Below are 25216 nucleotides of genomic sequence, written 5' to 3'. Positions count from 1 at the left end.
CCCATATGTGTACTGATTCTTTGCAGGTTCCCTGCTGCTTATGTTCTTGAAGAGGAATGCCATCTTGTTGGAGAAAGAGGAGAGGATTGTGGGGTTTTTAATACCATTAGTTATTTACTCTTCAAAATTAAATTTATCCCTTCCTTCTACTTTCTATATATTATCTGCTTAGAATTTAGCTCTTGTTCAATGTTTTTCTAAGCCCATATGTCTGAATTTCAAAGGATTTCTTTTTGACTCAACTAACCTCTAAACCCTTGCCATTAAGCTCTATTGATTTCTCCTTTTCCTGCTTTCTGTTGTGTTCAGAGGCATACATATCCTTTGAGATCCGATTACTGTTTTCTTCAGTGCCATCCCTGGAACACCTAAGAATTCTTTTTTTTCCCCCCCTGCAGGGCCATTTTCACTTCCCTCCTTATTTACACATTACAGAAGCACAACTTGGAATTCGATGAGTTTCTTACTTTTGTGTTTGCATTTTCTGTGGCTGCAATGAGCTTTTACAATTTGCTGTTGCCTACTTTAAGACAGTACTCAGACCCTTGATTTGTCCTTAGATGTCATCTGCTAGATTTGTGCAGTTTATACAAAGTTAATTTGTGCCAGGAAAGCTGTAATTGGTTTTAGGCACTAGACATATTGCAGTAGTTATTTTGAAACTTTAATGAACACCCTTAAAGAAACAAAGGTACAGGAAAGCAATTCTATAGGACAGGAAAATAAAGGCTAAGAGGTAAGGAGACTTTAAAGGGTTCTAATATACCTTTTTAAGTCCAAAGCAGGGTTGACAAAGACATATTTGGGATGCTTAGGAACTTCTAAACTGGTTAATTTTTCTTGCTTATAGGGAACAGATAAGACTAGATAATATGTAAAATAGAGTACGTTTATTGGACTAAACGACATGGACCGTGATGAAAAGACAGTTCATGAAACCACAACAGAAATCTTCCTATTGCTGAAAATAACGTAGGATGGGACCTGCTTTGTGTGATGGGTGCATAGTTCAGCGCAGGAATAGCACTAAAAAGCTGCTCTTCACTCTGTAACCCAGTAGCACATAAAAGTACTCAGCCCAGGTGCTTTTGGCTAGACTCAGTGAGTCCTGGTGCTGACACTCCTGCTCCCCAGCAGTGGGATGTGTGTAGTGGCACCGTACTGTCGTAGGCAGTTACTTCTGTTGAACTTGCTGCATATGGCTGGAGGGACTGCAATACTCCCTTCTCCCCTTTGCCTCTGCTCAAAGGAGCTCTCAGCATTTGACAGGATCCTCTTACTCCTTCTGTTCTCTTTTCATCCATTTTCATTTTTTCCATCCCTTCCTTTCACTTCGTATTCCTCCTTGTGTTTTAAAACATAAAAACAATTTTTCAGTCTCACTTTGTCTTTTAAGAAAAAAAGAAAAAATCAAACAACAAAAGAAACTGGCTTGACAGCCGTCTTCCTGTGTGTTGCCCTTTGCTTGCCTGCAGCTCCTTCCTCTCGAAAATGTGGCTTCAAGTCTCCTGTGTCTCTTTTCTTCACCAACCATTAAGGTCTCTCCAGGATCTCTCAAAGCAGACGGATATTCCTTACGGCACCGTCTTGGACTCCGCAGTCTATGAGCACGTCCGAGTGAAAGGGATGAATCCTTTTGAGAGGGACAGCATGTATTCCCAAATGTGGCGGATGATTAACAGAAGTAACGGCTCAGAGAACAACGTCATGGAGTCAACCGCAGGCATTCAAAAGGTACTGGTATGACTTCTTGCTTCCCATTGAAGGTGCTCTGGTGTAACATCACATTTGCTTAGTTGTTGCTTTTAACTATACGGGAAGCATTTGTACCCAGGTAATGATCATGCCTGGTACCAATTTCTGCAAGCCCATTGCATCAGCATGGAGGATTGGGACTTCTCAGCTATGTAGCTTGTTTTCAGCCACATTTTAAAATGTAAGTACCTGGGGTGTTTGCTCTGAAAAGGATTTATAGGTATGAGATGAATGCATTTGTCAGGATGTAAAATGGGAATAGGATCACTGGACTTATAACCCCAGAAGACATGTCAATGTACTGTACAAAACTTAAAGCACTTTGAATACAAGACATTGATTAACTTATTTTTCTACACTCCTGACACTGAAATCCTTGGCTTTCAGTTGTAGCTCTGAATCATGTATGTTTTGAGAGACAGGCAGAAAAAGATGATCTGACTTTAAATAAGTCTCACAGCCTTCTGTAGTGAGTTTAGCAGTGGGAAAATACTTTGAGAGCAGGATTCAATTTTTGTAGCTACATTTGTGAATGCAATAGTTCCCTCCCATGTTTTTGGTTGACAGCTACAGCCTTTATAAGTAGTACATGAAAGGGTTCAGTATGAGAGTGAATATGGCTTAATGAGTGACTGTAAACAAACTTTATCCCTACCATTGCAACTTCATATTCAGAGTTTTAAATCAAATCTGAGAAATATCATATTTTATAGCTTTTATTTTAAACTTCAAAATGTGACTACTAATTAGAGCCAATATCCATGAAGTTGTGTGTTCACTTGTTTTAAGCCTGGTTTAGACACTTCTAAAAATACGGACAAACTCTGCCTTTTGTCTCCACCAAAATCCATTTGCCGGGAAAACCTGTCATTTCTGGGTGTTTTCACACTGGATACAAACATGTAAGAGAGTATGGTAAAAAAGAATGCTGAAATCACTGTTGATCTCTTGATAATAAAAGAACCACAAAATAACAAAGATTCTTTCGAGTTTTAAAAATCACTAATCCACCCTCTGTATAATTGAGATCATATTTTCTCCTCTGAAGGACTAAACAGCATGAAAGAAGAGGCAAGAGAGGCCCTGGGGAACTGCACTTTTGAAACCCCTTTAGAAAAAGTCATAACCTGAAAAAGCAAGGAAAAAAAGTCTGAAAATTTATTGGCTAGAGGAAATTGCTTTTTTTGAAAAAACATATTTTAGCTCCATTTGTAAGGGGCTGATAAAGTTGAGTTTTGCCTTTTGTATACAAAACACCTGCCCTCCTTCTGGTTTGCCTTCCCAAGTTATACTAAAAGTTTCAGAAGAATCAAAAACCAGAGCACGTCAAACACAGCAGTGTTGACTAATGGCTTTTAGCTGAAAAAAACGACCAGTGTATCATGCTGGCAGGTAATTCCAGATTACAGTGTTTGATTTCTCATTCCTGGAAACATGGCAGTTGCTGTCTTAAAACCTACAAAACCAGAAATATCTGGGTTCTTTAATTTCCCAGGAACAAGCAAATTATAGTGTTGAAAAACCAAGTTGCAGCATGTGAGTAAGCCAACCACCCTCCAATTTTAAAATATCAAAGGGCTCAGGCCCGATTCTAATGAACACACACATCCACCTACGTGTGTGCAGTTTCTCCCCTTCTTTCACTTTACAGGAAGAAATGACACATAAAAAGATTATTTGCCCATGGCTGTTCACACGAGCTTTTGGGAGATTGCATTTGGCCTGCTCAGGAAAAAAGCTGGATGAAGAATGTGCTGTTAAAAGCTAGTCTTAGGCAAGGAAAATTAATATTTAAAAAGGTAACTGATAAGAGGCAGAGATTATAATCTCTGTAAAAAACTTCAAAAAAATGAAAACATTTCAGAGGAAAGAATTCATGGGTCCCCTCGGCCTATTTATATACTTTGTAATGTTCTTCAGGGTCTTGAACAAATTTAACCGGCCACATCAGAGCTATTAACTTAACCAGATTATAACCCTGGACAAGCTAAGCCAACAGGTTTCCCTCTGTGCTTCATTTTGTTTCTACCATTAATCAGCACTAAAGCATGACTGAATAGCAGTTTGTCCAAGCTCTCCAAGGCCGTTACTTCGGCACACGTTCCTGGAGTGCCAAGTGAGGACTGAGACTTAATGAATACTTCCAAATGGGTGCGGGGAAAGCACTAGGCTGCCTAATGACCATGAAGGGACTGTGATAGGGGGGACCACCATGGGAGAGAGGTGTGCAGGAAGGATGTTATGGATGTGGTGGACATGCTCTTTAACAACGCTCCCTGCTGCACCCTCTCTGAGGTTAAACGGGGTTTGCAAGTAGCCATTGCAGAAGAGGCTTTGCCAAACATTTTTGTTATATCTTAAAAGTCCTTTAGTTTTGTCTTGCCTTTATTATGCAGATTACAGTGGAGCTGGCACTCTATTTTGAGGAAAGTAGCAGTTTAATACTAATGTATATATAAACAGGGGAAAGGGGAGGGGGATCAACCACCGATTCACTCATCGCATCATCCCACTTGCTCAGCAGGATGGCATGCTTGCTGTACCAGTGACTTCATGGGGAATGGCACCCGTGTGAGTGAAAATACAATACAGCCAAATGACAATGATTGCGTAGTCCCATTCTGCATCAGGCAATCTACCGCTTTGACCTGCTTTTCCTGGCAGGAGGGCAGGGCAGGCAAGAGAAATAAGATCGGAAGACCATGCCGTTGTAAGTTTTCAGGTTTTGATATTTATTGGTTCTGTTCTTCTCATAAATGAGGTGCATATGTATCACTGTGTGTGCTCCTATTCCATCCATAGTGAACAGCTATATACACCATCAGATCTGGTTAGAGAGCAGCTGGATAGATTTACCCTGAAGAGAGAGCAGAGTTTTGAATACCTCAAACAGGAGGCAGCCTGCAAAGCGCAGGCACTTTAGGTATTTTCTGCCACTTATTGTCTCTTCCTTTCTCAAAAGGCAACAAAAAGCAGTTGAAGATCTGAACTGAAGGTAGGGAAACCAGGACAAGTTTTTTGTCTTCCTGCTCTGTCAAATCAAAATGGATGGGGAGGTAGCTGTATTCCTATATATGCTTGGATTATTCTGGAGAATATTCACTTTTATCTTCTTTTTTACTTTATTATTCATAAGTGTTTCGTGTATCTCAAATTGATTTTCCTTTTTTTTGCATAGGTTATGAAATATGCATCTCATTCTGTCAAAGGAATCTCTATTTTCACGGAAGTTATTTATTCGGAGAGGATTTACAGAGGCCTATGTCATGCCTGCTTAAACATTCATTGAGGACTCCGAGAAAAATAATTTAGGCTTAAACATATCACATTACATACATCTTTATGTCTTCTTAAAAAGCACATTACCCTGCTTAATCCTTTACAAGCACCACAGGCTTTCCTATCCTTGTAACTATTCCCATTTAAAGTATAATGAAACGCTTCCATTGTGCCCCTGTCTGCTCTTTCTTCCCTAGAGTATAATAGTGCCTAATGCCCTATCCTACCCACCTTGTTCCTCTGAACATGATACCATAGCCTACAGCATCTACATTTTTCTCAGCACTACAAAGTGGAAAATTCCTTTCCCAGGCTGCATAGGCAGAATCCAAATATGTTTGAAACTTCTGTCTATTTAACATTATCTGCAAAATATTTAGCCGGTAGGAAACTTGTGAATGACTGTCAGGTGAAATAATGCTTCTGGATGGTGCATTAAAAGAAACTCCTCTTAGGGTCTTGTAATATTTCCTCTTCAACTTGCATACAGTATCAAAAGGAATTTGGTCTTGAGATTTTTATTTTCTTGTGATCCTACTTGTATTGCCAGTGGAAACACGCTAGCAATTGCTTTTGTTTTCCCTTGACACTGTGGATGGCACTTTTACCTTCTTGAGAATACTGTGATAGTAATAATATTGTTTAAACTACCTGTGAACAGGCCATAACAAAGCTTTGCTAAGGTGATTGGTCTGGGGAAGAAAGAGGTAATAATGATTTGCGATTCTGTGCTAGAACAAATTGTGAATAACTGGACATGGTTATTCTTAATTTGTTTTCAACAGTAGCAACAACATGAAGATTTCTATTGATAGGCCAAAAAAACTCCTGAATTAACTAATTATCCTGATTTACTCACAAATTAGCCACTGGAATTGCCATTCTGGTGGCAGATACACTGATCACACCACGAAAAGATCTAGTTAATATGTGCAAGTCCATACATCTTCGTTGTGAACATTTCTGGCCATGGAGTTGGCCAATAAAGACAGTGAAAACAAGAAATAACCAAGACAGACTTTTTGGATATTGGATCTGTACTGTGATTCAGCTGTTTGACAGTGGCCAAGAAAGGGATAGGAAGCAAAAAAGGCAAGAGCATATAAAAATGCTGGGACTGTACTTCAATCTCCCTTATGTCTTAATTCACTACAAGGGGATCAGCTACACTATGCAGCTGTTGGTTAGCAAACTGATTATCAACTCAGACACTGGTTCCCTGGTTCCCTTCTGCCTCCAGAGGTGATGCTGCTTGGGCAGGTGAGATGGTCCTGTTGCTGCTTTACAAGTAAGAAGGTTCAGGAGTACCCTTAAGACCTAGACATGTTCGGCCCCACAGCTGAAGGTGCAATTTATCTATCATGCAATTACCCTCTCCTGCACAGTCCACAACTTGGAGCTGACAAGTGCCTGGGGGTACCAAATGTACCTGCTGTCCTCACTTTGTATTATTGTGAGTGGTCCGGCTCCATCTTATTTGTCATATAGCGTCCTTTCCCTGGAAAGCAAGTCTCAACATAAAACCTGAGCCAGATTTACCAGTGAAGTGCTGTTAATAATGACAGGAGGAATGCCTGATCCACTGACACTAGCATGTTTAATGTCTCATAGCTTGTCAACATATCAGTTTATGGGGGTGGAGAAGTGGGGTATGTTTCAATGCAAAGCATATTTCTTATAGCCTTATCACAAATTGGCTTCAGTTTGCATGAGCCAAAAGAATAATCAACCTGGAGAAAGATTTTTTTAATTTTTTTTCCCCTATAATCCTGTGTATCTTTACTTCCATATCTAGGGCTTAAACAAACTTGCAACAGTGCAAAAATATAGAATCCTGACGAGAAAACACTACAAACGCAGTGTGGTGTTACTTTCAAGCATGATCGAAAGGCTAATAGTTATCTGGATTAGCTTAGGGGGTCAATGTGTTTTGGATGTGTAATAACTGATCTGTGACAGTTAGCAGAGCATGAAGAAGATTCTGTGCATAGTTTTAGAAATGAAATGTGAAACTGTTTTCCTGCTGCCTCATTTTCTCAGAAATCAAGGTAGGCTCAACAAAAGGCTTGCTCTCCCTCATGAATGCTCCTAAGCATATACCAGTTTGATCTAACTTTGACTTTCTAGAGAGTTTTCAAAGGTTTTATCTGGAGTAGAACACCTGTAAAATTATTTTCTGCAGAGTTTGGCTTTATTCAAATGAAAATGTAAGTCAAAATTTGAGTCATCCTACATATCAAGAAATGGATCTACACGGACATGTGTTCATCCAACAAGTAAGCAAGCCAGCTACTGCCGTATTCCTTTTGTCTCCAAAGTTTCCTGAAAATTTTATCTGAGTTCATCTTCTCCTCTTTCATCTTACATGCTCCCAAATGCACCTTCCTCTTTTTGCTCTCACTGAAATTCCATCCAAGTTGCTCATGACTTCTGTTCAAAGGTCAGTCTGCATATGCCTGCCAGTCACTTTGACAGCCTCAGATGTCACTGGCTGATGTCCTGCTGTGGTGCCATGACATTCTACCTTCCGTGACTGTCTTTGCTTGCTCTCTCTCTTATCTCTCTGTTATTTTGGAGAAATTTTCCGATGTGTTCTCTGATTTTTGTGGGCCCTACATCCAAGACCATAGTCTTTCCTATCTGTAGCTCATCCCTGAATATTCTCATATCCAAACAAATTCAGCTAGTGACTCCAGGGAGATAACTTGTAGTTCTGCTTCTCTTACACTGAACTAAGCTCCTTTTATCTGAAATAAAATTTGTGTGTTTTTTTCTACTGTATTTTCATGAATGTCTGACCACTAACTTAGTTCAACCTAAAACTAGTAGCTGACCTCGTAGTCTTCATTTTCTTCCCTGTGACTTTCTGTTGCTTAAGCTTCTGTGTCTATGTAAGTTTTGCCAGTTCACCTTCCGTAACATGTCTATGATTTACCCATATAACTTCCAGTCCATCACTTCAGTACTTTTCAGTGTTATTTTCTCTGGCCTTTACAAAGCACTCTTTCTGCATTTAGTTCTATTGAAAATGATCCTAGGAGAAAAAGAAAAAAAAAAAAAAAGTAAAAAAAATCATCTTGAGTTTCAAGGCCCTTCATGGTTGATTCTGACTCTCCCTGTAGCTTTCTCATTTGTGAATTGGAAATCATTCGTGTGAGCTTCCAGTGCAACTCCTTTTTCAAGCAAGTATCTTTATACTTTCTCCAAGGACTCTTCTGTAAGGTATGAAGTCTTCCCTCAAGACAGTAGTCTTTTCTTCAAACTCCTTAACACTTTCCTTTGTTATTACACTAACAAAAACCTTGACAACTAGATCTCCAGTGTACTATAATCGCTACCCATCACCTGAACAGCACTCTTTTGTTGTTGCTTTATGCTCTTTCCCTTCATTTGGCTTATTTTAACTGCCAAATAAAAGGGGAGAGAGGAACTCACACTATAGTCATCTATATACCATCGTAGATGCGATGTGGGTGAAACCAAAGAACTACTATACCCGAGAATGAAGTTAACGAACATGACCATTATCAGAGGAAGAGTATTTCTCAGAAAACGACCTCGCTGTGTCTGACCTTTCAGCCTTCATCCTCAAAGGAGAGCTACAGCCTGACTTCAAAAGATGAGCATGGGAGCTAAAGTTCATAATGGTCTGATGCAATATAAAAAGATGGGGGGGGAGATTTTATTGAGCAATTGGTCCTTACTATCTCTCTTTTTCTTCAGCTTCAATGGTGCCAGCTACATATTTCTCTTGAACTGTCTCATTGATTACAATAATTGCATTAATCTCAGAGACAGTTTTCTAATCTTGAAGTTTTCTGCTTGTTTTCAGAGAAGGTTTGTTTGCCTGAAAGCGTGGTTATTTAGAGGTCCCCCCACAGATATATCCCTTCTTCTGTTTAAAGGTAATTCTCTCTTAAAACCTTGCTTCACTTAGATCCTTAAACTGTCATGGCTACAACTATACTCCCATCATGTGTAACTTTAGGTGCCTAATTTAGGGGCCCAAGTTTCTCTCCTAGCTATCACAGACAATTTCCTTCTCTAGAGAGTGGTTGGGAGTGCCTAAGCTGGGAACCTATTTTTCTTGGTGGCTTATTTTGTACAGTACCTATCAAAATAAGATCATATTCCCTGACTAGAAATGGCAATAAAAATAAGAAATAGCAAAATATACCCTGAGGAACTAATTTTGCTTGAATTCTGTAGAATTGCATTCTGCAGAGAGCTGAGTCCAGAGTTTTCAGCTGGAGAAAGGATGGCTGACAGCCCTTTGAGGAGTGAGCATGGGTTGGGGGGGGGGTCCCCATCCTTCATCCTGATGACCAAATGCAAAGCTAAGTACTTCACACCTTAGTCTGTTTCTAACCCTGTAGTCATCTTTTTACATGTCAAAACAGTCCAGAGAGGAAAATGGATTCCTTTGTCAGTGGAGATTTCACTTGGGGGTTCTTTGGTGTAGAAGTGGACTAATTAGGATGGTGTCATGAGAGGAACACCTGGAGTGCACCTGTGTCCTGACGGTAGGAGACCAGGTCTGTAGAAGTGTGCAGGTAGCTGCCACTATAAGGCTACCTGTAGGAGGAGTTTGTAGCTGGCAACACTTAGTTTATCCACCTTATATCTCCTTGTGCCTTTTTCTGGTAGTGTGCAACTCTGGGAATTGCTGCCAGAGTAGTATGTATCCCCATTTGTTTCCATGGCCGTATCACGTCTGAATACCATAATCCCGAGCTTTATATATGAGTGATCTTAAATTTCTGAATACCTAAGCAGCACGAGTGCTGCTTTCATTTGCACTGGCAAGTGATTAATTGTAGAAATTCCGAGCTCCCTCTTGAAGCAGGGATTTTTAGAGGATGGGAAATTTTGGAAGAGAGTAGGAAGTAAGAAAACTGACAATTAGGAAATAATTTAAGAAAAAGTATAAAAGCTGAGCATGACTATGTCAGGATAATGCTCAAAGAAAATTGTTTTGCTAACATTATTTGTTGCTGAAGTTTTCTCAGCTGGCCACGCTCAGTATCAGGGAGGTACCTATTAGAAAGAGTGGCATAAACAGAAAAGGATGCTGAACCCAGCTCTCCAAATGAGTAGCTTAATTTGTGCATATTTGGGTCTAACAGAGCATTGTTATTGTCATATGCCATAAAGAAAGGTGTCTGAGTATTTACTATGTGATGAGGGCATTTATTATGCATTAGCCCAGGAGAGGTCTGAAAGAGAAACAGCTCTCATGGGTGCTGTTACAAACCATCTCATGAGTAAAATACAGGCTTTAGTAAAGAGTGCAAAACAGGAGATGTCTTTACAGATATATTTGCAGCAAAATGCAAGTTCTGCTGCATGTTACTCTCTCAATTAAAACCAAAAGAAGATGATGTTCTCCTTTCTGTTTTTCAGCTGCAGAGGCCAGGAAGGGTTTGGGAGAGGAAGACTCTTTGGGGCAGAAGGGTACTGAGGGGGCAGTTTTGTAGGGTGTCAGTTGTTATTTGGGCACAGCTGCTAGAGTGACGTTGGTCCTGATGTGGCATCTTACAGTGAAGGCGTGTTGGGTATATATAATGGAAAAGCAATACAGGGGAAACTTCTGCTAGATAATAAACTTTTGCTACTTTTTCCAACACATAAATCTGCTTCTCATGCAGTTGCTAAAATTGTATGTACTATCTTCCTAGGCTCTTCCATCTATGACGTCTCGCCAAAAAAGAATCTGATCAACAGCTTTAAATGGCCAAAAACTGTAGGGGGATGAGCAAGCAGTGCTGGAATGCTAGTAGAGCAGTAAACCTCCCCTTGTGTGTCAGCAGCTTGTGGAGGGATATACCCTTCTTTGGATTTTTGAGTAGCGGGTATGGTATCTCAGTTTTTATTACTGTGGGGCGACTTCGAACTCAGCACTTACTGCTCTGCTCTATTAGCTCTTGGTGTCTTCAGAAACTGGATGTGCTGCTTGTGTGTCATTCCACTTTGGCAAGCGGTCATTTATTTTGATTTAGCAGGAATTGGGATGAATATGACATAACAAGTCCTGTAATCCTTTCGGCCTCTGAGAATGCTCTTTATTAAACAAGAGAGATTCCTGACAGAAGTTACAAACTCTTACAAATAGGCTTTCCTAGTCTGGCCGCATGAGATATGGGCCATTTCTGTGCAACCTGTGGGGAAGCAAAGCTTGGGGTGAATAAAATGTCCTCCTTGAAGTATTTTTTGTTACTTTTTCAGGTCACTTCTTTTAGCTATTTTGCTGTGGGAGGGTGATGAAAAGATCTGAATTTGTGCAGTTTATCAACTACACATTTTCTTTTTTGCCCAGATCTAGTTCCATATCCCTTTTTCAAAACCCTCAATGGAGAAGGTCTGTCAAAAATTGCTGCCTCAGGGAGAAATAGAAATTTGGATTATGTCTCCTCCTTTGTTGGTTCCTCCTGTATTTCCCCTGCTTTTTTTAACTTACTCATGCAAAGGCTGTAGTAAAGCCACAGCTCCCTCACCGAACGCTCTCTGTGGCTCACATCCCTTTCCATGGCAGAGAGATGTGTCCATGCTCCAATTCCTCATTTTGGATTCTCATTATCCTAAGAAAGAAAAAGTCTGTAAAGTGCCTGACAGAAAAGAGTAGTTTGGCATTTGGAGCAGTCTCGTTTGGCTACAGGGGACACAAAAGCCATTAGGCATCAATTATTTTGGTCCTGTGAGCTCTTATTTCTCCATTTTATCTTCATTAACTTAGTGCTTTTCCTACAGAGGTTCTGTAACATTTCCAGGTTCATGAAGATGAATAACACCACCACACCGAGGGTGTCTGGGGACTACACAGGCTCCTATGCAGCTCCAGCAACCTCAGCTCTTTCTTTTCCTTCTGAATTCTCGCTTCACTTTGTTCCCTCCCTCTTACTTTTTCATTTTTCTGCTTTTTGCACCTCCGTCCCTTCTGTTTGGATACCAGCTACTCCAACTTTTTGCCCAGCTCTCTGAGCCTTTCTTCTATCCACCTTTTACCTCTCTATGCGGTCACACATCTCCTTTGCTATCTCCATCGGCTTACATTGTCTCACCGTTTATCTGTGCAATGAATTCTGCGACTTTCAATTTGCGATCAGATGAAGCTTTCCAAAACTCTGCCTGTCACTTTGAAGCCCAGTTGCAGGCTCACGGTGTGGTGGGCTGCACTGGGGACGTATGACACACAGATCAGGGGAAATGCAGACTCTGTCTAATGATCAATAGACGGAGACAGGAGAGCACACTCTTGCTTCAGGCACAGAACTTGGTAATGTATTCACTGTCTTGCTTAAATGTTTCCAGCTATCATTTTTGTGTATTAACATATTTTAATAATACCCAAATACATTGTGATGCATTAACAAATGCAAATGGTGGGATTGAATGTAAGGTTGTTTAAAGGATATATGTGACAGAGAAAAGACATGAATAGAAGTAATGAGAAAAGGATGTATAAAACGCGCTGTATATTCCAGCTCTAAAGCATGGCGTGGACTGTGAGGCTGCAAGTCTAACACGGTGAGAGAGGTATAAGAGGTAACAGAGAGATCTTGTTTCATATTTTCAGAGCTGCTATACCAGTCATTCATAAAACAGTTTGGCAGATTTATATAATTTCTGTTAAATAATTTGTTACTAAACAAACAAACAAAAAGTCTATTTCAGAGCCCAGCAAATGCAACTGCAGTCAGTAGATCTGTAGCAAGTGTCCACTGTAAGACCCATGTAAGTCCATGTAAGCCCATGTAAGTCCCTCATGAACTAATTCAGAATTTTTTAATTCTGATACAGCTGTAAGTAGTATGAAAGCAAAAGAAGATAGCTCAAGGAGAACCTGCAGCTGCTCTGATAGCAAGATTTTAGACTATCATCTTCAAATAATCAATACATTAATAAGAATATTGGTAGGCAATGAAGTGAAGTAATAAGGATGGTGCAGGAAAATTAAATTGTAAACCAAAATGCACTGGCAGAATACTTAGGAAAATCAACCTTTCTAGTTTCTGGCATATATAAGTGTCAAGTATCTCAGTATCAGAAACTTTAATTAAAAGAGACGTTTGCCCTTAAAGTCATCCTAGTCTTAAAACAGGAGGGAGATGAAAGTCCAGTGTGGTTTAAGATATCATCTAGACAAAAAAAGCACAGAAAAGGTTAATTTTTCAAATACAAAAGAGGAACCCAAAATTTTACCTATGCATCCCCAAAATGGTGTTTATGTTTACAAACTCCAGGTCTGTGCTTCTAAGTACCTATGTGCATTTAAATGCAAGTACAGGTTGTAGAGCCAGAGAGATCTCTAAGGTTTGATCTTAAAACATCTGGTCTGGGAGACTGGAAACTGAGCAGACTTTTGCTGCTGGCTGCTTTTTGATGTTGTCCTCAGTCATCTGATTATACATAGTGGGAAATATTCTAGTAAAACTGCATTTTGTTCAAATATATCAATCTATTGAACCCCAACTGTTTTGAGGGAAAAAAAAATGTTTATGTTGTGTTTAAGGAAGGAGAGAGGAGGAAGAGGATAGTTGTCACACAAAAGTAATTGGTGTCCTGCTCAGCAGAGTGCCAGGACATATGATTAACTTTTGTGGGCTTAAACCATACTCATGCCAACAAAATCCTGAGGTTGAATGTAGGAGGTTATTTCTTTAAAGGACAATTATAGTAAGCAGAAAGTCTCCAGTGAGGAGGCTGTCAGGCTGCACTAAGGTCTGGTGTCAGGACATGATCAGCAGCTCTTGCGGGTGCTTTGCTCTCTAGCCTTATTCACTTGCCTCCTCTGAAGCGAAGTGAAATGAAAACACACCTCTTTAACTCCCACTGAATATTTCAGGGGGTTTCAAATCCCATTCAGCTGGAAGTTTCACACAGCTTTCTTCCTAACATCTGTGCAGGGCTCTGAAATCTAGGAAAGGAGTGTTTAGAACTAAAATGGGACTCTGCATGCACATCATGGCTGTGCATGCGGGCTGTGGATGGCTCCTAGGATGGACCAGGGAGTAGCCCAGCAGGGCATTATTTGGCCTCTCCCTCCTGACATTGTCTCTGAGCTCCTTTGTGGGTATGCAGAGGACCTTTCTAAACATTACCTAAACAGTATCTTCAGCTCCTGCAGGTTTTGCATGGTTATAGTCACCAACATGACAGTACCAGCTCAGTGGAATAGAGGATCCGATGGATGTAGAAAAATAGTTTTCTCTCTCCTGTTACTCAAACCTGCAAGACTGGCATGTGTCAGTGGTGTACTTGCATAGGCAGTGACAAAGGAAAATGACAAAAGACCTTTCATTCTCTTGCATTAGCCTGACACCTTTCATGTGCAACAAAATCCTTTGAAAGCCAAACAAAATAGTGTTTTTTCTATACCGTATATTATGATGCCTCCTGCTACTGTCTTTTTCTGACCTGATTCAAGCAACTGAGAAGATGTTTTCTGAGTGCTTTTCTTGGAAAGAAATGTAGATGGAGTGAACTTTCCAGCCATCAAGTTAAAAAATTTAGAAGGAACAGCACGGCATTGAGGAAGGTATGCCATGTAGGTAAGCTGCCTTTCTTAAAGTGTGTCAACTAAAAATAAAGCTAAAATTCTTCTGTTAAATAAGCAGAATCTTTCCTTAGGCTGAAGAGTAATGATAATTGTGTTTTTTCCACCATTTTATTCTCTTTAGTTAAATTGCCAGCAAGCAGTTTATGTCTCTCTGCCTTTGAATTAGGTGGCAGAGTTGTCCGGTTTGAAAATGTGACTACAATAAATCAGTTTCTTTTTAATAGGCAAGCTAAGGCAGGAGAGGATTAAAGTGCCATGTGGAGTATTTTAAGAAGCGTTTTAACCAGGCTGTAATCACATTTCATTCTTCTATCAGTTTGCATAAAATACCCAATCTAGACAGACTGCACAACTCCCTCGCTGGGACTGCAAAGGCAGGAGAGGGTTGTTTACCATTCCTGGCTCTAAAGCTTTCCCACTGCACAGGGGTTGATTGGTGTTTGTGGCTGTTTGCAGAGTGGCTAGTTAATCAAATAAAACAGACTTCATTCGCCACTGAATAGAACAGAGGGAGGGGTATAAATACCAGGGACTATATCAAGATGGGTGGAAAATACAACGCATCTGTAATGAAAAAAACAGTAGATAAGCAACTGTATTACACAAACCTGTAAGTACCGAGGGGTTCTGGTCATAACATCAATCAAAGAGCAGAAGCTTTGGTTGTTTTATTGCTCTGACCTCGGGGCAGGATTTCCTTGTAATGCCTTTCTAGCAAGAATTCTCAACCTGTGAGTAAACAAATCTAGGACATGGCACCTTCCCCTTACTGAGTCTTGTCCCTAACCAGGATACAAATTCCCAGGAAACCTCAAAATTTCTCATCAATCTTCCACTAAGCACTGACTGCAATTCCTGAGTATTCCTTTGTATAAGAGATGGATGGCCAGGACATCTTTCTTGTGATTTACCCAAGGTACTGCAACATACCTTGGTCCAAAACAGTCTGAATTTGTGGCCTCTGGGAGACACTGAAAAAAATAATCTGTGTCCTGCAGCATGGAGAAATGGCGTGGGCTAGCTTCCTACACAGCAGGTGGTCAGAAGAAGATGACGAATCCTAATTTGAAAACCTCTAAATTTTGTTCCACGTGTGGCAGGAGTTCTGAGCCTGGTTGTGTTTTATGTGACACTTCAAGTATGCACTGGGGAGGCTGCTGGAACTGGGCCTCTCAATGGGCACTGGTACCCTGTCACCTCATTCATGGGTCTTCACTGAGCAATTGGTATGAGAGAGGACACCAGTGTGCTCATCCCTTATAGAGGAGAGGCACACAGCTACTGCTTGCTCAAAAGCAGAATTTGGCATGACAAAAATAGGTGCTTATAAGCAGCAGTATCTTCAGAATCCAAATTTTGGCCTCAAGTGCTAAAATTTTGCTCAAGTCATCTCTTTACACACAAGTTGTCACATGAATCTCTCTTGGACTCCCAAATGTTGCAGTTCACAGCATAGTCTGGAGACAACACACAATAACGTAGGTGCAGATCAGGCAGGTGTAAACAGCAAAGGCAGCAACAGTTTCTCACAAAAGGAAGATATGAGCATCAGTTAATGACTGTTTGCAAAATGCTTTCAGTCCTTCAGATGATGCTATTATTAAATTGAACATCTTTGCTTATGCTATAGTTGTGCTGAAAGCTAAATGAAGGAGATGGTTTTCTTTAAACAGTATCTTATTCTTGATTGACTTGATCATTAAATCATTTTGGAGTTAACAAAGTGAGCGGCAGATGGAACACAACAAAGAGAGCAGAACAACAAAAAATTAAACATGATATGAAATCACGGAAGAGAATCAAAGTAGGCAAACCCAAAAGTAAATCAAAAGAGCTCATACCAAAATTCTGGCTAAAATAATGACATGTAACATAGGTTTGGGAATGACTACAGTTGTGGAAAATACTCAGGGTATTATTTTGCCTTTCCATAGATGCCAATAACAATCTTGATTTAGAGAATTGTACTTCTGAATACGTCCTCTCATGCTGTGCTGTTGAGAGTCTCCCCACATTATCAGACACGATAGCGGTTTTGCAAAATTAAAATGAAGTTTAGTGGAAATATCAGCCAAGCATGTAACTCAAGATCACATAAATTCTTTGCATCTGATGGATTTTACTGCCCTTCTTGCTGTACCTCTCCACTCCCAAACTATTGTCCTGCTTTTCAAAATCTTGAATTGCCCAATTCAGCCTCTCAGCAGCTGGCCTCTCCACCCATTTTTCCACCTTCCTAGAACATCCCATCAAAAGTTTGCCCTGTCTTTCTACAACACCCTTTCTCATATCTTCAGAGTTAATTGCTCTCTACATCCAACATGAGAAATCATTAGCTCAAATTTGGCATTCATTGAAAACAATCAGTGGTAGACCTCAGCTCTGCTCGTATTTGCATCTGCTAATTTGGAAGCTGACTTGACTGTTCCAGACCTCATGAACCGAGTAATGTGGAGGGAAAATCTCATAACAGCAAGCGTTGCTTTACATAACATTATGTAACATCCAGATCCATTCCTAGCTAAATGAAGACAAGTTACATCCAAATGACAGAGAAACTTGCAGAAGGTTTGTTTTTAATTTCTTTTTAATAGTAGTCCTAGGCCTGGTGGCGTTTCTTCAGTCCCCATAGAGTTTTACGTGGTACACTTTTTGACAGACACTATGTCAAATTGTATTGTATCCTTTCATTGTTTATATTGCACACATTCTATGCAGCTTTCAGTATGTTTTAGTTATCACTACTCTATAAAATTTGTAAGCTATGAGGTGTTTCTAACACCCCATGACAAGTTTTATGTACATTATGTGACTGCAGTTTTGATTCAGTCTTTATCATATTATACTCAATCTGTAGATTTTTTTTTATTATTATTATGCTCTTGCCATATTTTATGCCCTTACAGGTCTGTGTTTCGTCTCTCAGTTCATTCAGCTCAAACATTGCTAGGCCTAGGTTGTGCTCTGAGTGTGTGCCCCGTGTAGGTACAGAGTATGTCCGTTGAACTATTACTTATTCAGTAGCTGCCAAATGTAGATGCCTGTACTGGGCCTCAGATTCCCATTGAACTTGCATTATTGGGTTCTAAATAATTTGAAATATGACAAAAAGAATAAATACAGCTAAAAAGAAGTCAAAAGAGACAAGAGAAAATATTATTGTGGTTTTATCTTCTTCAGCTACAATAAAATACACTCTTCATAGATATGTCATACATAAGACAGAGGATATATTTTCCTGGCATAGTATTTCCTCTGCTTTCTTGTATACATCTTGTGAATTAAACTTTATCTAAAATCTAACGTGAATGATATAGCAACAAAGATACTACATTAGACTTGATGTAGGTGTCCATCAGTAGGAATTATGCTTTCCATTTGCATCTGAAGGGATCATATTTTCAGAAGAGCCACCCACGCACGTGCAGTTGCATTGTGTACGATGTTCTAATATAACTGAACACAGAAAGGAGATGTATCTACACACAGAGCACTGCGCAGCTGCATAGGTTTTTGTGTCTTGTGCGTACAGATGTAGGCACACAGCTGCTTTTCCTGAAAATTTGGTCAGGCATATATCACCAATTTGTGAGCAGCTGTGTAGCATCCTTTAATATCTCCCTAAACAAGTGAAGAAGAAAATTGTGTTCATTGTTTTCCATTTAAAAATCCATATTGAAGGAACAAGGAGCATGCTAATACAATAGACCTGGGCAAGTAAATTTTTTTTTTTTTTTTTTTTTTTTGCTTTGGCAGCCAGTTAAGGCCTTTTCTCCACCCTCGCCGCTGTGCTGGCAGCTCACATTTTCCCAGGTGCAGTGAAGTACTGTGGCGTCTCTCTAGTTCTTCCAAAGCCAGAGAAAAACTGCAATTCTTCTCTGCCTTTAGTATATACATGTGAAACCTACTATCCCTCTCATGGCATAGTTCTGTAAAAGAGAAGTTATTTTTAAGATAGGTTATGATATAAATGTAACTAAGAATTAACCATCAGTTTAGATATTCTTCTTGTAGTCAACGTCCAATTTGTTTTTCAGTAAAATAAATGAGAAGACACTGAATGAGATTACGTTTCCTAACGAGGTAGTGGCATTTTTCAAGCCATCCCCATACCGATGCTAGGTGATACATGCCGCACATTGGATGAAGTGCTAGAATGTCAAGTTCATGATTTTATGATGGTATTACTTGTGTTTTTCATTTTTCTTTCCCATTGTTTGGTGCTAACTGATGAAATTATTTCATTCACTCAAGTGAGACATTTACTGGTGTACATGATTAGCTTGGCACCTAGCTGTCCATGCTGCGCACACAAATACCTGATTTGCAAGTGCATTGTGTAACTAAGAAAATCTTAACTGATGTACCTAATTCTAGGTGAAATGCTACTTCATTTTAAGAAGGCAAATCATCTGATTGCATTGTATCATCACCATTAAAATTGAAAAACCCCTGTAGCATCATTTTTTCCATTCCATAAGTATTTTAACTCCAGTTTTCTCATTATTCATCTCAAAGATGCCTTGGCATTTTTATTAATGTGGTAGAACTAGAACAAGTACTTGAATTTAGCCCAATTGTATTATATTTTTCAAAAGAACACCAGTGACACAGGGTATACACATCAAACTCAAATTCAGAAAATAAATAAGACTGGCTGACTAATTGCATTGTATATTTACCAAAGAGCTATTCTTCTTGTTTATGATATAATGAGATTTCACGGCATATTTTGTCCAAGTTTTAACCTGAGAGGATCGGGCAAAATGTAAGGAGACATAAGTTTCCACGATTTAGCAGACTTAAAGGAAATCTAGAGTGAAGCAGGAAATACAATTGCTTATTGTATTAATGATTCTATTTATATATGTTTAGATTTTTTTAAGATGCCTACAAGTATAGATCAAGTAAACCAGAATGAATTGTCATTAGGGATTTATCCACTGGAATATTACAGTAATTGAAACTGAAACTGTGTAAGGAAGGAGGTATTTTTATAAAACATTTTTTATATTTAAAAGCTCTAAAATTGTCAACATGTCATTATAGGATATTTCCATATTGAACTATTAACTTTTGATCAAAATGTTTTTTCATTTTGAAATGTTAATCCATTGCAGGGAAAATAATTCAGGTTGAAGTAAACTTTTTGGAATAAAATATTTTCCAGTTTGGATTTTTTAATTTGTTTTGGTCCCAAAATTTGTGATACTTTTCCTTAATTCAAAACCGGGAAACCCCTTGTGCAGAAAGATAACTAGTTTCTGTCCACCTCCATTTATCATTTTCATCAAGCAAAAGCTCTGTGTTTAACATTATCTCTCTGAGTTTGTGTCAAGTATACTGCCCAGGAATTTCTGCTGATTTCTGTTTCAGAAGAAAGAAGGGATTAGAAATCTTTCATGAAAAATATCTGTCCTGAATGAATTCTCCAGGATGATAAGGAATCGCGTGATTGTTTTAAAACAATTTTTTTAGTTGATGTTTGGCTGCTGTTTCCTAGTTCTGTCAACTGTAAACTCGTTGCTGGCATCTGAGCTATTGTGCGGGCAGGTCAGGATGAATTAGAAACAAGTATAATGGGAGTCTGTGACTTGCACTTCATTCGTTATTGACAAAGGTGTGCAAAATGAATGTTACAGCCTTGGATAAATGGAAATGCCTGCACAGGCTGTAGCCAGAGATGAACTAAGTTGTGTACACTTTAAGGCAAAGGCTGTAAGTATTTCACTCTGTAAGGATGTGAAATCCCAACTATCACCTGAAATTAGAGTTGCAATAAACATATGAAACCCTTAGTTGGATGTGAAAAGTGCTCAGATGCACGTTACATTGGTTTGGGTGCTGTCTGAACTTGAAAGTCCTTCTGGATACTGTTTACATCTTTATTTACCATTGTACATAAAGAACCTGGATGCCTGCTCCTTTATGTGGACTTGCTCTGCCTGGCAGAGTCTTAGGTGTGCATTTTAAATGACTGTAACTGTATTCTTTGTTTTAACTGTTTTATATGAGAGATTTCCCTTCCTATTTGGTGACCGCAAACTGCTGAGTGTTTTGGATTGCAGGAGATGTGCTGTCTGTATTTTCCACCCTGGCACCCTGCTCCCCCAGCAGCTTGCTGCAGGGCGGGCAGCAGCAGAGGAGCTAGCTGTTAAGACTACGGGGACAATATGTGACAGCTTGTTAGGTTGTGTCATCTTCTCAGTTGTCTGCATGGTGATAGCAAGCAGGCAGTCTGAACTGAGTAAAAAATGCTGCTGCACTCGTCGTCTTCCTCCTCCCACAGCTCCTAATGTTTTCCATGGGTCCTAAACTGCCAAAGAAAGAGAAAATCTTCTTAGCTCAGATCTGTAATGTTTTCCTTTCCCGGGGGCTCAAAGTATCTTCTTGCAAAAGTTAAACTGCATGCAGGAGCAGGGTCTCCAAAGACCTGACAAGCCAGTGACAAGGGGCGGTGTGGCCACATGTCAGAGGAATAAAGGCTCTTAAAAATGCACTGACAAGGGGATACAGGAACATTTATTTGTGCAGCATCCGCCATCTGGGCCGTGTGGTCAGAAGGGACTGACCCACCTGCAGGAGATGTGATCGGGCTTAAAATAGTTGCTCTAGCTGGAAATACCATAGGGCAGAAATTTCTTTGTGGAGCTTTTCCAGAGTGCTTTGCTGGAAACCCTCCATGGTGCCAATCTGTGCAGCAGCCTGAAGGAAATACTTAGTTAGAGACACCCCGTGGTAGCCCTTATTGAACTCTCAGGGAAAGGGGATGCCAGGTATCACTGAAAGGTAGAAACCTTAAGGGGCTGGAACAAATCTCAGTCTGCTTCTTTCCACAGCCACATGAACCGTTGTGCTTCAAGGGAAGATTCACTGCTAGAGAAGGTTGATGGTTTGTTGCAGGTTTTCCAGAGGAAGAAGTAGCTTTCAAGACCACCAAAATCTATATGAAAGCAGACTGATGTGGAAGCACTGAGCTTTATGATCTGAACCCGTTCCTTCGTGCTCCAGCCCAAACTTGTGAGGCGCAGTGCAGGTTGCCAGCAGTTAGCGCTTCTTGTCTCCTGCGGGGTGCCAAAATGAGGGGAAACATGCTAAACTGTTGTGCAGTGTAATTTTGGGGCGGGGGGAGAAGGGCTGGGAAGCATTTCTTTTGGAGCTTCAGGATACTGTGTCTAGATTTGCAGTGCCAAACTGGCTCCATCCAAACCTGGGCAGGAGATGCTTATCAAAGAGAGAAGGATAAAATGGTACAAAAAAAGATAGCTAATTTTTTTTTGCATGAGTAGTGGGACATCCTGAATCCTACTACCACTATGAAAGTGGTCAGAGCTCTTGCACAAGGAATATAAAAAACCGAAAGTCAGTTTCTTTAAAATAAGTTTCTAAAATGAAACTGTATTGTTTCAAACGAGCTTTTACTGGCATTTTTTTCAGTAACATTGATAGTTTTGCAAAGAATTTTCTTGTAGTGAAAGTTCTTTTTCAGATGATAAATGGTTTTAATGAGTAGTTTTCTGACTTTTGATGATTTTTCTATCCTTGCAGTTGGTATTCCTTAAGTATTTCTTTGAATAAGGAATGCTGCCCAAGAATTGCAGTTAGATTGACTTTGCTACTATTCTAAGGAATAGGGAGAAGCAGCCTTGAGTTAGCGTTGTGCTGGATCGATTTAATTTAAAGAGGGATGCTGCTTCTCTAAATTCACCTGCATTTATCTTCTTCATGATGCTTTAATCCACAGAATTTTACTTTTTCACCCAAATTAAGAGGATTGATCTGAGTACATTTCCTCATTTAAATGTTCTTTTTTTGGGGATTAGCTGCCACAAAAATACAAATACATCAAAAGGGGGGAGTCACTTTAGTGACATTTTGTTTAAATTTGCCTCATTATTGAGACTGCAACTTGGCTACCACAGATCTAAGTTTTTGAGGAGCCTGAAGTGCTTTCATATCATTTCTCTATATGACCTTCATTGGTGATACCCTTAAAATAGTCTCCATTACTATCTGCAGCACTTAGTTGTCATAAAATAAATGAGAAACTGGCATAAGGAAAAAAAAAAAAAAAAAGGTTCCTTACCTTTCAAAGGTCTGCTTTGCTGAGATTTATTTTTTTCTGTTGTTTTTCTCTCCTATTTCTCTTCCATCTGAAATTTACATTAGCTGTAGCAAACCTGTGGTTCAGCTGCATGTCAGCAATCAGCATGATCTGCTGCCTTTTTAGTGCTTTGCTGTGATTACCTGGAGAAGCAGCTAGCTCTGTTCTCCCACCACCCTCAGAAACTGTACCTTTGATTGGCCTCCGCTCTGTTTTGCTCTGCTTGTTATTTTCTTGTAACTTACAAGACGCGTTTAATTACAATGGCAAAATGTGAATGCACTGAGCACTGGAAAAATTCTAACACAAAAGCGCCCTCTCATTACAGAGCTCTCATACCTGAGTAATTCTTCTAATTCCAGATGAATTATTCAAGGTCTGCCCAGTATAACAAGCAAACATGTGATCCTGAGGCTTTTCTCAAGACGGTGGTGGCGGGTTGCATATGAGGAATTAATGCTTTTCCTGATGAAGTTTTATCTGGAGCAAATACACAGGTCATTGAAGCTGATATGACAATGTAATGAAAGATAAACTTCATACTGAAGAGGAGATGAGGCTGGGATTTCTAACCTCTTCTTTCTTCCCCTAAGCTCCCTGGTATTTCATTTCCTGCTGCTGTTCGCTCCTGGGCACTAGCTCAATAACGCTTTTAGAAATGTTTCCACACTTTTCTGTTTAAATAAGTACAAAGAATAAGTTTCAATGTTTGTCAAATAGTGCCCCTTGAATTTAAATAGCTTTCTATAGACCCTGCAAAATGACATTCTAAAGTGTTATTATTATTATTATTATTTAATTAGCCGCTTGCCTTGATGACTGAATAGTGTTTTAGGTATAGAGGAGTTTTTATTCTGTGCTCTAATACCACCATGGGAATCCAGCTCCCATCGTGCACCACAGAGAGCTGTTGGTTAGATTTGTATTCTGCCTCCTCGATCGCATGACTGCATTTCACTCTTAAGTTATCCAGATCAGCCACACGTGCTGGCCTGCAAGGGAGTCTGGGGCAAGAAGCTCCAAAATTGTGCGTCAGAACTACAGAAAGTTTAGTTTTGAGAGAACTGTAAATTAGTGAGTTTTATTTAACCAAGCTGAAATGTGAGATTTTATTTCACTGGGATCCAAATAGAAGTTAGCCAGAATTGCGCTCTTTGTGAACAAAACCAGGACTTGAAACTTTTGTCCCTGGAGGAAAACAAACTCGAAAATGAGAATTTCTCTGAAGGCAGAAGATCTGACTTCTGCTTCAGTCTGATAAACAGCAACTTCACTGGCCTCTTGCAAGAGGATTATGGAGATCAATGTGTTTCCCTTCTCTTCTTCTGAAAAAAGCCTCTGTTGTGAATGCCATCAAGCTGTTCGGCAACATCTGACAACACGAAAATCTAGATTTAAGCTTCCACCACAAATTTTATCTTTGCCGTTTCCCATTTCAGAGTACAATATCCACATTATGTATATTAGCTCTGACTCGTATATTTGTAAAATGTTCATTCAGTTTCGTTCCCTCTTCTTCATTCCTCATGTAATAGCAGCTTTGGCGAGGCTGTTTTGTAGAATGGAGTACAGCCCTCTACAGGCTGCAGGTACTGCATGCTTGCTGAATATGCAAGGATTATGTCAAAAATTTAATTTCTGTGTTTATATATGCCAAAGTCTCAGGTCCACACAGATAGGCATAGGGCTAGCAGCAACAGATGGTGGTTTTCCCCTGTGTAGTGAGTGCAGTGGAATGGTCCATATTGGAGAACACAACCCTCAAAGCGCTGTACAGAGCAGGTGATTAATCGGTGTCCTTGATTGGTTTTAGGTCAGAGCTGGAGTCGCTGCTGCTATGCTGTGGAAGAGTCTCTTTCTGTTCATGTGTTCTGGGCTAAAATACAACTGACAACTTTGTAGGCAGGGAAAGGTGTACAGCAGTCAGAGGGGAAGGATGGTGCCTGACTCATAATGGAAATGAGTAGAAAAAGCATCACCACTGTGCCACCAGGCTGTAGGCAAAGGGTATTCAGAAAATGTGCTTCATCAGCATTATCTAATAATATTCAGATTTTCTTCCAGGAAATTAATATCATTTTAATCAGTTGAAACTTAACTTCAGATTTCCCTGGCCTTAAAAGTTGCATTGTTTTTATAACAGGTAACACATTTTATGTATGATGAAATATTTAAAAGAGGTCTGCAGGAAAAATAACTGCCAGTTCTGTTCAACCTGCAGCCTATTATGTACATTTTTTTCTTTCATGAGGATTCTTTGTATTTCTTCTAAAGAAGAATTTAAAATACAGAAAAGATATTGTCCAAGAATTCAAGTATGAAAAATTGCAGTAGTTGGTTGTTGTTTACTTACAATTATTTATTTTGAAATTTATAATTTTCTAGACCTAGAAATGTGTTTTTAGAATGCTGGAGTTGTATACAAATACATTATTCAGCCTACTCTGCATGAATGGGTTAGCTGTAAGAAGAAATACTATCCACATCCGTGTTGGCATAAAATACGTGCATATGCAACAGTG

The 25216-nt window shown here is 39.6% G+C and overlaps 1 protein-coding gene across 2 annotated transcripts in view; it reads left to right on the top strand.

Annotated features, from left to right (window-relative positions):
* Positions 1-25216, top strand: part of GRID2 (glutamate ionotropic receptor delta type subunit 2) — a gene marked incomplete at both ends in the record, with an annotated part of 735869 nt that overhangs the window by 637828 nt on the left and 72825 nt on the right. For both annotated transcript variants that reach the window (XM_082316173.1, XM_082316172.1), the window contains one exon: positions 1539-1734. In XM_082316173.1, coding sequence (XP_082172299.1) covers positions 1539-1734 — 196 coding nt within the window. The remainder of the gene's footprint in view (positions 1-1538; positions 1735-25216) is intronic.

This window comes from Platalea leucorodia (assembly GCF_965183815.1).
Source record: "Platalea leucorodia genome assembly, chromosome: 6".
NCBI lineage: Eukaryota > Metazoa > Chordata > Aves > Pelecaniformes > Threskiornithidae > Platalea > Platalea leucorodia.
This window is presented reverse-complemented; position numbering and strand designations above follow the sequence as displayed.